Genomic DNA, 14929 nt, shown 5'->3' with positions numbered 1-14929 from the left:
TTTTAGTCGCCAACTTGGCGAAAAATTTGGCGGATTTTTTTTTATCTGGTTTCGATTTGGTCACTGTTGGTGATATTTAGAGAATAAACTATTGAATCACATTAAAATTGCCTATAATTGGAAAATGACACTAAATTGGAGTAAAAGGAAGTCATATAATGCACACATCAGCTCGTTTTAGATGGTAACCCCATCGGCTACTTTTTACTTCATCTGGCAATACTGTGCCAATTTCTCATCAGCGTCTGGAGGAAAAGGAAGCAGCGCCGACGCTCGTCTCACAAAATCTAGTAGGAAGGGGGGGGGGGGGGAATCCGTTAAGTTGGACGAGAGTATTTTTTATAATGAATTCCTCTCCCATGTAAACTGATTAATCAAGGTACTGTGTAAAAGGAAAATTTTTTTCCTTCTGTTTTTTGCTGGAATTTTGTGCATGAAGTGAAAACAAAAACTTTCTTAAGCTTCAACTTAAAAGGCTCCTGTTTTCAGAGAAAAAGGGGTGTTAATCTTCTTATGGGTACTGGTTAGTCCTAGAACATTGTAAAGGAGTGGAAAGTGCTGAGCAAAATCTTACCAGACACAGAAAAATAAAATGAAACTTGGCTGATTTACTGTCGGCTTACGGAAATGTCCGCTAACGAGGAGTGAAATACATTATAATCCTATCTTGAGGGTCTGGGGATTCGAAACTACCCGCTATCTGAGAGTGTCCATTAAGGCCATTGACTGTATATTTTTACATGCATATGTATATATATATATATATACATAGTTATTTAATACTTATATTTTCTTCAAAAGCATGAATGTTAACTATTCAAAAAAATACGCAATTTGGATTTTGTTATTTTCAGGGTTCATACTCTATTTGGATGTAAAAATTCCATGACTTTTCCAAGACTTTTTCATGACTTCAATGAAAATTTTCATGACCTCGTTACACAAAGAGAATAGCACTATTTATTCTCCAACTTTCTAATTTTTTGGTAATGAGCATTAGCAAAACGTCTACATGAATGCCACAGCCTCATTGAAGCACTTACTTGTAATGGAAAAAATGTAAGTGTACACTAAACTATTCTTATTTGTCTTCATCATATAAATTTAAGTAAAATAAAAATGCAATGAAACGAATATGATAATGCTTAAATGTCTAATATTTTTTTAAAAACAGGCAGAATGATATTGAATGAGACAAAGGTTGAATGAGTCATCACTAAGTTTTAATAAATCTGCTTCAAAAGTTGCCTTTTAGTGTCAACAGTGCCTTTGATCATCCACGTAACTTGACAGTATTTTGGTTCTTTAAAGTAAAGCCACATAGTTTAGTTTTTATGTTCCTAAACCAGATCTTTTTTGAAAAAAAAAAAAAAAAACATTCAGTAATGAATCAATCTACTGACTAAAAAGGATATTTGTTTTGTTTACAAATTTGCACTTTTTCAAATGCATATAAATTAATAGATTCAGAAATTCCAGAACACGTTTGATTCCTGACATTGAACGTAGCAGTGGGTCGCATTAATAAGTTTTGTGGGCTGTATGTTGGGCACTACTGTTTTAGAACATTAAAATTCCCCTTTTTCTGTATTCTATCGCCTGACTAAAGATATTTATTTTCTAAACCTTCAACAACTTCAGATAAACTCTGATAAATTTAATGATAAAGTCCTTATGAGTGATGGAATCGAACTCGGATGCAATTGAACTGCCTTTTTTGAGTGGGCTTGGCAAAACTAAGAATGTGAAATTTTGCTACTCAGAATATGAAACATAACAAGTGTTGGAAATAACAGAAAATTCAAAATAAGTGATGTCCAAGCAGTAAAATCTCATTGCAAAACGAGCTGATGTGTGCATCACAAGACTTCCTTTTACTCCATTTTAATGTGATTCAATTGTTTATTCTCTAAATGTAGCCAACAGTGGCCAAATTAAAACCAAATTAAAAAAAAAAAAATCGCCAAATTTGTTGACAAATCTTGGCGACCAATAAAAAGCGATATGTCGCCAATTCAGGGCTCATAGTGGTGCAAAAAAATATATAGGAGTTTAAAAAGAAAAATATAGGAGGCTGACAGCAAAATATATAGGAGTTTGATAGCAAAATGTATAGGAGTGTTAAAGGGAAAATAAAGGAGTTTGGTATAAAAACAAAGAGGAATTTCGAAAAAGTATAGCATCTAATATGTTTGGAGACTGTACAAAAAAAAAAAAAAAAAAAAAAAGAAAAGAAAAAAAAAAAGAGTGCCAGTATCAATACAATTCCATAGTGCATGAAGTCATAGTAATGTGAAGAGTCACAGATGTGCGAGCAAATGAATTTTTATACTCACAGTTGCTTATATGAATCATGTTTGTTTAAGACAATTTTGATTCAATTAAGCAAAATTCTGTGTGTGTGTTTTTCTTTAACAAGGAATCCACATACAGTTTCAGAGAATTTTATTAAATTCTGGTCAAATGATATATTATTAGAAATATACTGCACACTCAAAATATCCATTCTTTGATTATTTTTAAAAAAATATCACAAAACAGTATGAAAAAGCAATTACGAAATTCAGATTTTCACTTACGTGCTTTGAAAAATGCATCTCTCATTGATTGCTTAAACTAGATTTCACAATTTAGAGAAAAAAAAAACTAATTTTACTAAACAAAGGCAAAGGGAAAAAAAAATGCATCAGGCTTTTTGGAGAGAGAGAGAGAGAAAAATGGTGTCTCAATCTCATCTACTTTATTCCATTTAAGGGACATCAAGGGACATCAAGGGACATAATTATGGGACATGCTTGATTCAAATATTCTGCAATTTTTTAATGTTAAAACTGGATTTCATTTCATTTTTGAGGAATTAATTCATAAGTGGCTGATTTAATTACCAGGTGCGCACTCCATAATTAACAGTTAATGTGTGTGTGTATATATATATATATATATGTACATACATATTGTGTAAAGGGTGAATTTGACCTAATCTGTCAAAGGAAAGGGGGTGTAAGAAGAGCCCAAGTGGAGCATAGAACCATCCATTATCCCCTCCAATTTGTACCCGTAACCGAGTAGATAAAAAAGAGCCAAAAAAAAAAAACAAAAAACTGAGATGAAGACCGATTTTTGGAACATCTGAAGTACTCAAAATTAAATTGTTACCAAAATCTGAAAATGCATTTTCAAAAATAATCCTTTGAGCTACAATCGGTCATTTATGCTACATGTAAGATTATATGTGACAAAATTAAAAGCTTTCAAAATTTTTACAGCAGTACACTTAAAGTTAACATGTTATACTATTAAAATTACAAAGTAAACTCATTAATTGAAAACAAGTTAAAAGTTGCAAGTAAAACCATCTATATTTTGTACATTTCATAAAAATAATTAAACAGAAGTTTAGTACATAAGTAAACATTAAAGATGGAAGAGTGCACAGTGTAAGGGAGAAAGAAGAAAAAAATAGATCAAAGATTTTTGAGTTTTTGGGTAGCATTTAACATCCAATGAAAAAAATATAGGAGTTAGTGAGAAAATATAGGAAAAATAGGAGAATATCTGACAAATTATGAAAATATAGGAGATATAGGAGATATAGGAGGACTATGAGCAGTGCCAATTGTCCAACAAATTATAACACCACTTGAGTTCACATCGAAATTAACAATGATTTCCCTCCAAAAAGGGGCAAAAGACCCCCTTAGGAACATCCGAATGCAACCAAAAGTTAAGGTGCACAACTAGGCCCCACTAGGAGTCTACATACTAAAATTCAACTTTCTAGGACGTACCGTTTTTGAGTTATGCGAGATACATACACACATATGCACATACATACGTACATGCGGACGTCACGAGAAAATTCGTTGTGATTAACTCGGGGGTCGTCAAATGGATATTTTGGGTGTCTGTAGGTTCCTAGGCATATACCCACGTTTGGTCGGGTCGAAAAAAAAAGAAAAAAACTCAGCCTTCATTCGGGGTTGAGAAAAATGGAAATTAAGGCCGATTTTTGAGTGATTTTTTTTTTTGCGAATACAATACTTCCTTTTTTGTAAAAGTAAGTAAAAAGGCAAGCATCTGCGACTGAAGTGGATGCAATGAGATTTCAAAATTCAGATTTGATTTTTGGATCGTTCAATTTTCCACTTTTAATAGCTTTTATGTGCTATACTGTTAACTCACTCAAGATTTCTAATGCTCCTTCAATTACCGTTATTACCTCTTTATCCAGGACATTTTTTTCATGACTTGAAATAAATTTCCATGACTTTCAATGAAAATTTCAATTTTCCATGACTTTTCCAGGTCTGAAACTCTTATCTTTTTTCCATGACTTTCCAGGATTTCCATGACCCGTACGAACTCTGTATTTTGTTAAATTCCTCTTTTTGACAGCAATTTGATGGGGTGTTTTATTAAGAAAAATACAATATTTTGAACAGAAAGTTGTTTTTTTTTTCTTTCAGTTTGTTCCATGCATTTGTACATGTATGCACACGTATGCTCATTAAAATTAAAAAGACAATAGCAAACTTAATCATTTCCACTAATTGATATAATTGCTATAATTCTGTTCTGTATAGCTAACTATAATTTTAGTGAAATAAGTAGCAAATAATACTTTATATACAGAAACATAAAAACTTTACAGTTTTATTGCATTCATCTAAGAGTCTTCATTGTGATATGCTGAGTATAAGAAAAAAAAATCATTAAAATGCAGAGTATAAATCTTTACATGCAACTTTTATGCTAGAAAATTTAATTTTTCAATTTTTACAGATGGAAATAAACTCCTTCAAGGGGAAAAAAATGTTTTTTTTCCTCCAAAAATTTTGGGGGGTTTCTGACCATTCCCATCTTTAGTCTTCACAAATCAGCAATTGCTCAACTTCAAGGACCTGTATCTTTTTTAAAAACCAAATACACAAAACAATATATATAACATGTATAGTACTTTAATGGAATATTCAATTGGCCAAGAAATTTTATTTTTAATTCCATCCCCTTTTGGTTTACAGGGGTCTAAAAATGTCATTTTTCTCAATTTTCTGATCTTTGAGGGGCTGTAATTTATAAAGATTAAAAAAACACAATTACAGCTATATTTTCTCATTAGTGTGACTCCTGTGATTAGTTTTTGCCATATTTCACTTTCTGTTTTTATCCCCTAAGCGAGTTATGACCCTTTGAAATGAGTAAAAATTTTACATTTGACCTTGAACTTTGGCCTGCTGCCATTATTTTAATTATTAAGCTACAGCCACGTAACTCAGCATGTGAGACTATCATCTTATGCAGTTTAACATCAAAGCGTAAAATTAACTGCCATAAATGTAATTCAAATAGATTTTGGCCAAAATGCAAAGGTCTAAAAGTCCCATTTTTGACTGCGAAAATCACTTTCGACGACCTCTAAAAAAATCAAGGGTTAAGGTTAGAGAAAAAATAGAAGTGGTTTTAAACATCATTCATATGCATCTTTTTGGGATATGAGTTTCAAAAAAATTAAAAATAGTCGAGCGAACTCATCCGTTGGATCTGTATGGAATGACCCAAATATAAATATTAACAATCTAAGACAAGAAACATGGTTAAGAACCAAGAATGCTGGGAGACGGTTACTCTCTAAGTATATGTGTAACAACAATCTTACTCATCTTGAAACATAGGTTATTGATATTAAGACATGAAAAAAAATCCGCAAAAACTACTTAGCATGGTAGAACTTTATCTCTTTATTTCTAGTAAAGTCAACTTTTTAACAAAACGAGCAAAAAAACAATATGTTCCTTGAAAAATAAGTAATAATGAAATAATTTGAGTACAATTACATAGAAAAATTATTAAGCAGACACGAAATGTTTTTAATTATTATATGCTATAAATATAACTCTCGGTTGAGTTTATTGGTGGGGTATTTGATAAAAAGCTTTAGAAAAAAAAAAAAGATAAATACATCAAGAAAAAGTATTGTTGCTCATGGCACATATGTTTAAACATATTTTAAAGCTGCACGCTTCAAAAAGTGGAGATCAATTTTGATTGCAATTATTTGATCCCAGAACCCGATTCCCCCTTTTATACAAAAATAAAATAGTAGGGAAATAAATCATCATGAAAAACAAATTATCTACCCAGGCTCAAATTGGAAAGAGAGCAAGCACCGTATAACTTTTATCGTGATTTAAATAGGCAAAATTTTTAAATAAAATAGTCAACATACTTACTGGATAAAAATTCTAAAACAGAAACTGCAACTCCTTTTGTTGCAGAAATTTTTGAAAGTTTTAAAAGTACATCAGGCAGCAGTTTGACCATAGAATTTTGCATTTCTAAAGTGCATAGAGTCAAAGCTTCCATACAGACTTTTGCACTTCTTGATACCAAACCAGATTGAAGGCATCTTATAAGCAACCGCTACAAAAACATGAAATACACAAATCAGTGAAAATAGTTCTTAAGAACTTATAAATTCACATTTTTTTAAATAATAAATGTATTGCTGTAGAGCGATCAGCTATCAAAACCTTTAACAATAGCATATATAAAAGAACTGGTTTTAAATTAAAACACCTTTTTAAAAAGCCTTTTATAAATCTGTACCTCAGAGCTAGAAGGATGTAAGTCCAAAAATGACGGTTTTCTGTTTATTAGTGCATTTTATGTACAGTCGTCCCTTCTACTTCGTACTACAACTTCAGCCCCTTTACTACATCTTTGTTTTTTTTTTTTTTTTGCAAATATAGTAAATAGCCTTTTTTATAAGTTCGTGTAAACTTTTCCCTACAAATGAATAACAAAGTATGTCTTTTGAGTAAGGTAAGCTCTTCTGAGGGGTTGTAGTTGTACTGGTTGATTGAGTGGAGGTATAAAATCGCTGAAGAAAGTGCAGGGAATCGTTACCTCATTTTAATTTTAAACACTAATAAAACTGGAAAACATAAATCACTGCATAATTACTAGGGGATAAATACATTTGCAAATGTTGTTCAACAATGAACTAGCTTTTTACGTTGTATTCCTAATACCTTTAATGAGGATAAATTTAGAGGAAGAACAAGGGTACATACGGTCACTGACTGTCAATTAATTCATCATCGAACCAGTTGAGCTATTTTTATAGATTAGTAGTAGTGTGTAAGAACTGCATGGGTACAGGAGCGGATACAGAATTTCATTTTAGGGGGGGGGCGTGATGCTCAAGAACATAATCTTACGTACAGCAATTTTTTTGAACTTGGGTTTCTTCAAGTGTCAACAAAATCACAAAATTGCCCATTAGTTGGTTGAAAACTTAATTAGTTTTAACTATTATAAATTGAATGTACTTACATTAATATTAATTAAACTTAAGTAATAATAATTCAATACATTGAAATTACCTAGTTAAGCTGTATTATAACCTGTTTAGACCAGTATTCATACTAGCCAACACAATACAATAAATAAATACTATGAAAATTTAATAAACATTAAATGTTTTATGAACAGGATACATTTAGATATTGATTAAACATTAGCATAATACTCGACACAGGACACACATCCATCTTGTATGCCGAAAAATACAATAAACTTCACTAAATACAGGGCTCCCAATACATTTTAGCTTCAGAAAAGGGTAAAAGAGGACCATTTTCAATCAAAAAGGGGACTAAAGAGGACCAGTTACGATCAAAAAGAGGACCTTGGGAGGACCACTCATAGTTAAACCCATGGAAGCACCAAAAGGCAAATTAGTTGTCAGTTGTTTAATTCATGAAGATAATTCGTTAATTAACTATAATAATGAGAGATACAATTCTTTTATCACCTGTGAAACTGATCTTTTTATCCATTGACAGAGTGCATAACATTGGGGGGGAGGGGCACTTAGTTCAGCACTTAAGACCAGGGGCGGCATTTCAGCATTTCATTTGGGGGGTCAAGTTTCTTAAACATGAATATTCTCAGTATGGAATAAAACACATATTGGCTAACAGTAAGTAATCACGACAAGAGGGAGATTGCATAGTTAAAGAGCCCTCAGAAAAGATATTTGTTGATGTAAGATTTTTTTTTTTTTTTCAAAAATACATGTATTTTTAAAGAGTATCTATGAAGCATGCTATGCATTGAGCAGCTGAAATGTGTTCCTGTGAAGAAAGTGATGAACACTCATTAAATAGGAACACTTATGAGCGTAACAATGATTGTAAAATATCAAGGCATTTTCTTGAGAAAATCATGCAGCCACAACACTGCACGGTCCTCTCATAACCATTGTTACATAGAGCACATAAGAGCGAGATATTTAACTTATATAAGGAAATTACGTCTTTAGTTAAAATTAACCATGATTCTTCATCAGTTTTTTCTGTTCTGAAAAGCCCGGTAAAGGCTTGATGAATTTCTAATTATTTAAAAAGCGGAAAACCCTTGATCATATCTGGAAATGTGTCGAATTTCATCAACCATTACGGAGAACCAGCAAGATTGTTTTTCTTGAACATTGATTTGCAATTGACGTAAATTGAATTTGCTCATTTTTTATCATTCCTCATAAAAAATTTGGAGGTGCGACCGCCCCCTCTTGACCCCCCTATTTCTGCCCCTGCTTAAGACAGCCTCTTTAGAACTAAATAGGCATAATGATACATTTTGACTTGAACCAGGGATGCTGGTAGTCTCACTGAAGGATAGGTGAAGCTGAACTTCATCTTTATTTAGTTTAAAATTATTTTTATATTTTTCTGTGTTTTAATGCTTCTTAGTATAGCGTTATCATACACCAAACAAAAAAACTTTATTCTCTTGTTGTTTTTCTCAGTCTCTAATTTTGTTCCCATCTTCATCAGTTTCATCTAACTATTTGCTGAGAAATTTGCACTTCCTCATGACTCACAATGAAACCAAAAAATTTTGTTTTGGTTTTCAACAAAGCTACAACTGAGTTTATAATAAAATTATTTTATATTTGAATTTTAAATTTAATCTCGTATCATAGGGTTCATACCCTTCAGGGAGAAAAAAATTTAAGCACTTTTCAAGAGTAAAAAAATATTTTTCAAGGTACTACCCTAAATTCGCACTATAAATATTACATGCAGATTTCATTTAATGCTTACATATAAATAAAAGAAAGTAATATGAAAAGTATAGGAAAACAAACTGCTTTTTCTACAAGGGACACTTTGATAAAGATTTACTGTATTGAAAGTTTTCCTAAAAATGTCTGAAATGCTTAATCACAAAGAGAAGCAGATCACATGAGGCTTAGTTTTGCAATTTTCATATTCAAAGTATATTTTCAAGAATCATAAAACTTAGATTAAAAAAAAAAAACAAAAAAAAACTCCATGATTGCAAGACCACGAGTGCTTTTAACTTTTATGGGGGGGGGGGGACTAATTCCCTCTTTAGCAGGCAACATGACAATGAAAAAAATGTACAAAAATTCACCTTTATAAAATTTTATAATTCAGCTTTGTTTTAAATACAAACACTAAGTTAAAATGTTATGCACTCAATTGTTTACATTTAATACCCCCCTCCCTATAAAAAAAAACAGTAATAACCGAAAATAAGCTAATAATAATTAAAATTTAGTTTGCAAGTTAAGGTTGCAAAACTAGAAATTTGAATTTTAAAAAATATTAATTTTTTAGTTATTTAAATAAAAATTAAAACGAGTTAATCTAATGCAGCATGTCAAAACAACTTCAAATTGCCAAAAATATAAAAATATTTATTAGATGCAAAACGTGTGAAAGCTCAAATAAGCAAATTTTCACGAACCAAGTTCAATTTTGGCATATTTCCCATAAAATAAATTTATTTATTTTCTACTAAATTAAACATAAAGCATGCTAATCTAAGGTAGCATTTGTGAAAATGACGTTCGATTGGGCAAACTATTTTAATATTTTCATGATGCAAAAAGATTGAAATTTCAAACACTAAAACTCATTTCCCGCAAAGTTCGAGTAAGTTCAAAGTTGCCATGATTTCCAAAATAATTACCTCGTTAATTATTGAAATTAAACGAAAAATAAGCTAATCTAAAGTAGTATATGTCAAAATAACTTCCTATTGTCATAAACATTAAAATATTTACATGATGCAAAAGGATTGAAATTTCAAACGCGAGAAGCAGTTTTCCGCAAAGTGCAAGTAAGTTCAATGTTGTGATGGTTTCCAAACTAATTCCTTCGCTAATTATTGAAATTAAACGAAAAATAAGCTAATCTAAAGTAGTATATGTTAAAATAACTTCCTATTGTCATAAACATCAAAATATTTTCATGATGCAAAAAGATTGAAATTTCAAACACTAAAACTCATTTCCCACAAAGTCCGAGTAAGTTCAAAGTTGCCATGACTTCCAAAATAATTACCTCGTTAATTATTGAAATTAAACGAAAAATAAGCTAATCTAAAGTAGTATATGTCAAAATAACTTCCTATAGTCATAAACATCAAAATATTTACATGATGCAAAAGGATTGAAATTTCAAACACAAGAAACAGTTTTCCGCAAAGTCCGAGTAAGTTCAATGTTGTGATGGTTTCCAAACTAATCCCTTCGTTAATTATTGAAATTAAACGATAAATAAGCTAATCTAAAGTAGCACATGTCAAAATAACTTCCTATTGTCATAAACATCAAAATATTTTCATGGTGCAAAAAGATTGAAATTTTAAACACGAAAGCAACTTTTCGTGATACTGCATATCGAACCTACGTTCAGAAAATTGCACACATGAATTTTTTTTAAAGAATTGCAAGCAATTTAAAGTATGCTTTAGATTGCTTGCAATGATTTTTGAAAGAATTCAAGCAATAAAGAAACTTCTCATACTTTTTCAAGGCTTTCAAGCACTTGGAAAATAGACTTTTTTTTCCAGGAACTTTTCAAGGTTTTTCAAGGGTGTAAAATTTACGAACATATGCGCCTGAAAAAATGGCGCATGCGCCACGAGATTACTTCCGAATTTATTTGCAAAATGGGTGGTTCATAGCAGCGTTACTATTACAGTCAACGCGCGACAACTCTATGTCCCAAGGGACCAGCTAAAACTTTCTGAGTTATGGGAAGTTTCCACAACAGTCTCAAGAGCTTGGGATCCAATGAAAACTTTGAGATAAAGGAATATTTGAGTTTCGAGTTATCGAGATCCGAGATCGGAAAGTTCGTTCGTTATTGCAAACGTAAGGGTGAAATTCCGAGAAATATCGGTAGCACCCTGCTCCGCGATTCGACGTCATAACTCCTCCCTCAAACCTCTTTTTTATGGATTTCCATGCTGCAGCGGTTGAAGGAGGAGTAATGATGTCAATCTGAAGCAAAGTAATACGGGAAAGTCAGGTTAAGGCGCCGCAGCTGCGTGTTTGGGTGTATAGTATCTTTTAACACAATGGACAACTTTCAAAATCTGATTTTTAAGTAAAAACAATATAAAAACGGACTAATCGGACCAAAATGTTAAAAAGCGGTATAAAGCGGACTTAACACTAAAAAACGGATATTGGCGGGAAAAGCGGACCATTTGGGAGCACTGCTAAATAGTAAAAAATGCGACAAAAATTTTCTTTAAAATTAATATTTTATGAATATAATTCAATCATTGATGAAATACTCACAGAGTCTTTTCAATTGTCGAAAAATCAGAGGCCAATGGAGACGTCGCAGTCTCGGAGTCTGATACAAGAACTCCGGATATGTTTCCATCGTTTTTGAGCTCATCAGTTTTTTTAACTTTTCAAAAAAGAAAACAATGTTTTGTCACCCAAACGTTTCATTATTTTGGTTACAGGTAGTTCTTTTTCTAACAAACGTGGCTTTTTTCAGCACAGTTTCTGTCTAATACGATGGACTAATTACCGAAAGCCTCGCGTAACGAGGTTTTAGGCAAACACAATACTAAAATTTTACATTTCTTGCCTAACACTAAGTTTAAAACACTGATTTCAACTAACTAATTACACCTCACTTAAAAATAAACTCAGCACAAACAAAAACGAAACTATCTAAATATTACTACAGAGAAGAATAAATTATAGAGACTTTACAATAAGAGAAATATTAACACATTACAATAACTATCTGCAATTAAATTTGTTCCGTAAAAAGCAATAGGGCAGCAGACACTTCTTTTCATCATACTGGCGCTGCAGAACTAATTTACTGTCTAAATATAAATAGAAAATTGACATGTAATACACCAAAAAAGGGGAATTCAAAAATTATTTACTCTCACTTGTGGTTTCGGTCAGGTTTTCTTTTCTTTCTTTTTCAAGCAATCATTTTCACTACTCAAATGTAATAAACCTTATAACAGATTAAAAATTGTTATCACAGATTTTGGAGAAGGGGAGTTCACGACTTCCATGCCCCCCCCCCCCCTTCTTTGTATCCACCACTTCATGTAATACCCAAAAAAATTAAATTCAGAAAAATATTTACTTTGTTTCATTGTTTCATGGTTTTGACATTTTTTAAAAATATTTTTTCAAGCAAACATTCAAAATTTCCCCTGTGGTTGGGGGGGGGGGGGGGGCACGACCACTATGACCCCTCCCCCTTGTATCCACCAGTGAATGAGTGTGTGTAGTTTATTTCCCAATAATTAGTAATGTGATAGCCATTAATTACATCCAACATTTCTCATATTTTGTGCAATATATTAAGCAATATAAATGTAATGGTGGCTAAAGGTGCTGTTTCATGTCTAGAGGGTTCTAACTATGTTAAAACCTATTTAAATTGTTGTAAGTAAGTTTTATGCGATCTAATTAGGAAAATATTCGGTTTATAAATACAGAATCCTACTTCGCGGAAATTCAATTATAGCAGTAAAGTTCTGGAACGAATTAACAGCAATAAACAAGGGTTGACTGTAGAAGCCTCTCCCACATTGAACCATGTGATTGAAATTCTTTTTTAAAAAAAATCCTTAATTTTTTTACCAGGGTTAAAAGAGTGCGATTCCCATCCTTTGCACGAGCTAGAAAAATTTTTTTCCTCTCTACTGCAAAATTATCATAATGTGACTTACGTTCGGCTGGCTCTGAAGTACAGAAATATAGACATGATAAAATTTCTAATATTTTTAAAGTAGGCAGATTTCTCGATCATTTCAAACATTTATTTATTTTGGATTTGACTCTTTTTTATAGCAACTACTGAAATTCAGTAGCAGTAAGAAGGTTTGACAGTGGGTAAAAAGTTGATTGAGGCAGTAAGGTTTAATGCACTACACAAGAGATGGAACTTTTATCTACACAAATCAAGACTTTTTAGATTATCACAGTAACATTATAATCAGGATTGTACATGCAATTGTTCTTGTAATTGATTTTTTGTTTTTAAATAAATTCTCAAAATGCATTAAGTCTTCTTTCATGCTTTTTTATTCTTTAACTTTTATGGGAGACTTGGTTAAAAAAGCAAAAACAAAAAACATGTTGAAATTTATAAAGGAGTTCTCAGTGGTTGAGAGGTCAGTAGCATTTACTCCCAACCGCTACCCCTGCGCCCCAGTATTCCATTTTAATTTTAATATTTGCAGCCTATGTTTCACTAAGAATTTTTAACTTTAGCATTTAATTTTCAGGCTCTCTTTGGTGATGATTTACATTAAGTATTCTAATTCATTCAATGCTGGCTTCTCTCAAAGACCTTTACCTGGCTTCTCAGTTTTCAAGTTCTGCATTGCAGACTGCTGAAAAAGATTGTTACTGAGAATGGCAGCAGTACAAAAATGGCTACAGAGTTCGTACTCAGTTTCAGAAATAAAATGAGAGTAAAAGAGTTTTGGAGGAGTTTTGAAGGAGTACTAATGGAGTGTCATTAAATGATGTCACTTTTTTTCAATATATTTGACCATCAGCACACTTTATCACAAAGTGTCACACTTCAACCCAAACTTCTCCTCGTGTCACGTCATATTTTTTACAAACATATTGTTACAATAACTGTGTGATGTCGCTTTTTGTCACCCTCTCTTCAGCTTGTCACAATTTCATGAGTCCGTCTCCTCCTCAAAGCATGACACCACTTGTGGATGACCCTTTTTACAATATCATAACTGCAATTAACTAAACAATTTTTTTTAACGCAATCACTTAATGTAGTACATTTACTTATGTAGTTTTAAATACTTAAATAATAATTAGACAACTTGACTTTTGGTGCTGAGAGAGTGGTGGAGGAAAAAACAATAATCATAAAACTTGAAAAAATAGCCAAGCACCATTTAAGCATGTTTTACTTCACTTATGAAATGTCTTAGTCTTCTAATAAAAATTTCACTTTCAACTTTTATGAATTAACTATGATCAATTTGTAAATTGAAAAAAATTAATGCACGAAATTACTACTTTAAAATCGCTTTAGTGACGAAGTTAGTTGTCAATCGAAGTATTTTAAGTTTCTGTTATAGAGGAAGATTATGTAGTCTTGAACTAAAAAAGAAGGAGTTTTGAAGGAGTTAAAACCACAATGAAGGAGTTTGAAGGGCCCTTCAAAAATTTTTTATAAATGAAGGAGTATTGGAGGAGTTTTAAAGGAGCGTACGAACCCTGGGCTATTTCTGCTGCCTCAATTTCTTGTTCAAATGACCCCAATTTTAGAAATAAAAAATTTGGAACTTTTGTAGGATTTTAAAATTTTAATTTGTGCCAAAACAGTTTATCATTTCCCCCCTTTATTTTCCCCCGAGGAGTTAAATTATATTTTTTCAAAAGATTTAAATTCTTTTTTGAATGCATAAACACTTTTTTCCTGCCCAAGGTGGGTGGTGTGAACTTTGTGGAGATGTCCCACACAGTGAAAAAAAATCTATCTTGCACAAAAATATTTAACAGCAAAATCTGCCCAGATGATTCATTAAACCTATTCATAGTGTTTTTTCTTTACTATATTTTAAAAAATTTAATGACTCG

The 14929-nt window shown here is 31.8% G+C and overlaps 1 protein-coding gene across 1 annotated transcript in view; it reads right to left on the bottom strand.

Moving 5' to 3' along the window:
* LOC129221656 (tuberin-like) overlaps positions 1–14929 on the bottom strand; it is a 165904-nt gene that overhangs the window by 76869 nt on the left and 74106 nt on the right. Inside the window, exon 22 of the mRNA XM_054856184.1 lies at positions 6231–6420. Coding sequence (XP_054712159.1) covers positions 6231–6420 — 190 coding nt within the window. The remainder of the gene's footprint in view (positions 1–6230; positions 6421–14929) is intronic.

Source organism: Uloborus diversus, chromosome 1 (assembly GCF_026930045.1).
Source record: "Uloborus diversus isolate 005 chromosome 1, Udiv.v.3.1, whole genome shotgun sequence".
NCBI classification, from domain to species: domain Eukaryota; kingdom Metazoa; phylum Arthropoda; class Arachnida; order Araneae; family Uloboridae; genus Uloborus; species Uloborus diversus.
Note: the sequence above shows the minus strand (reverse complement) of the source record. Positions and strands in the feature narration are given on the sequence as shown.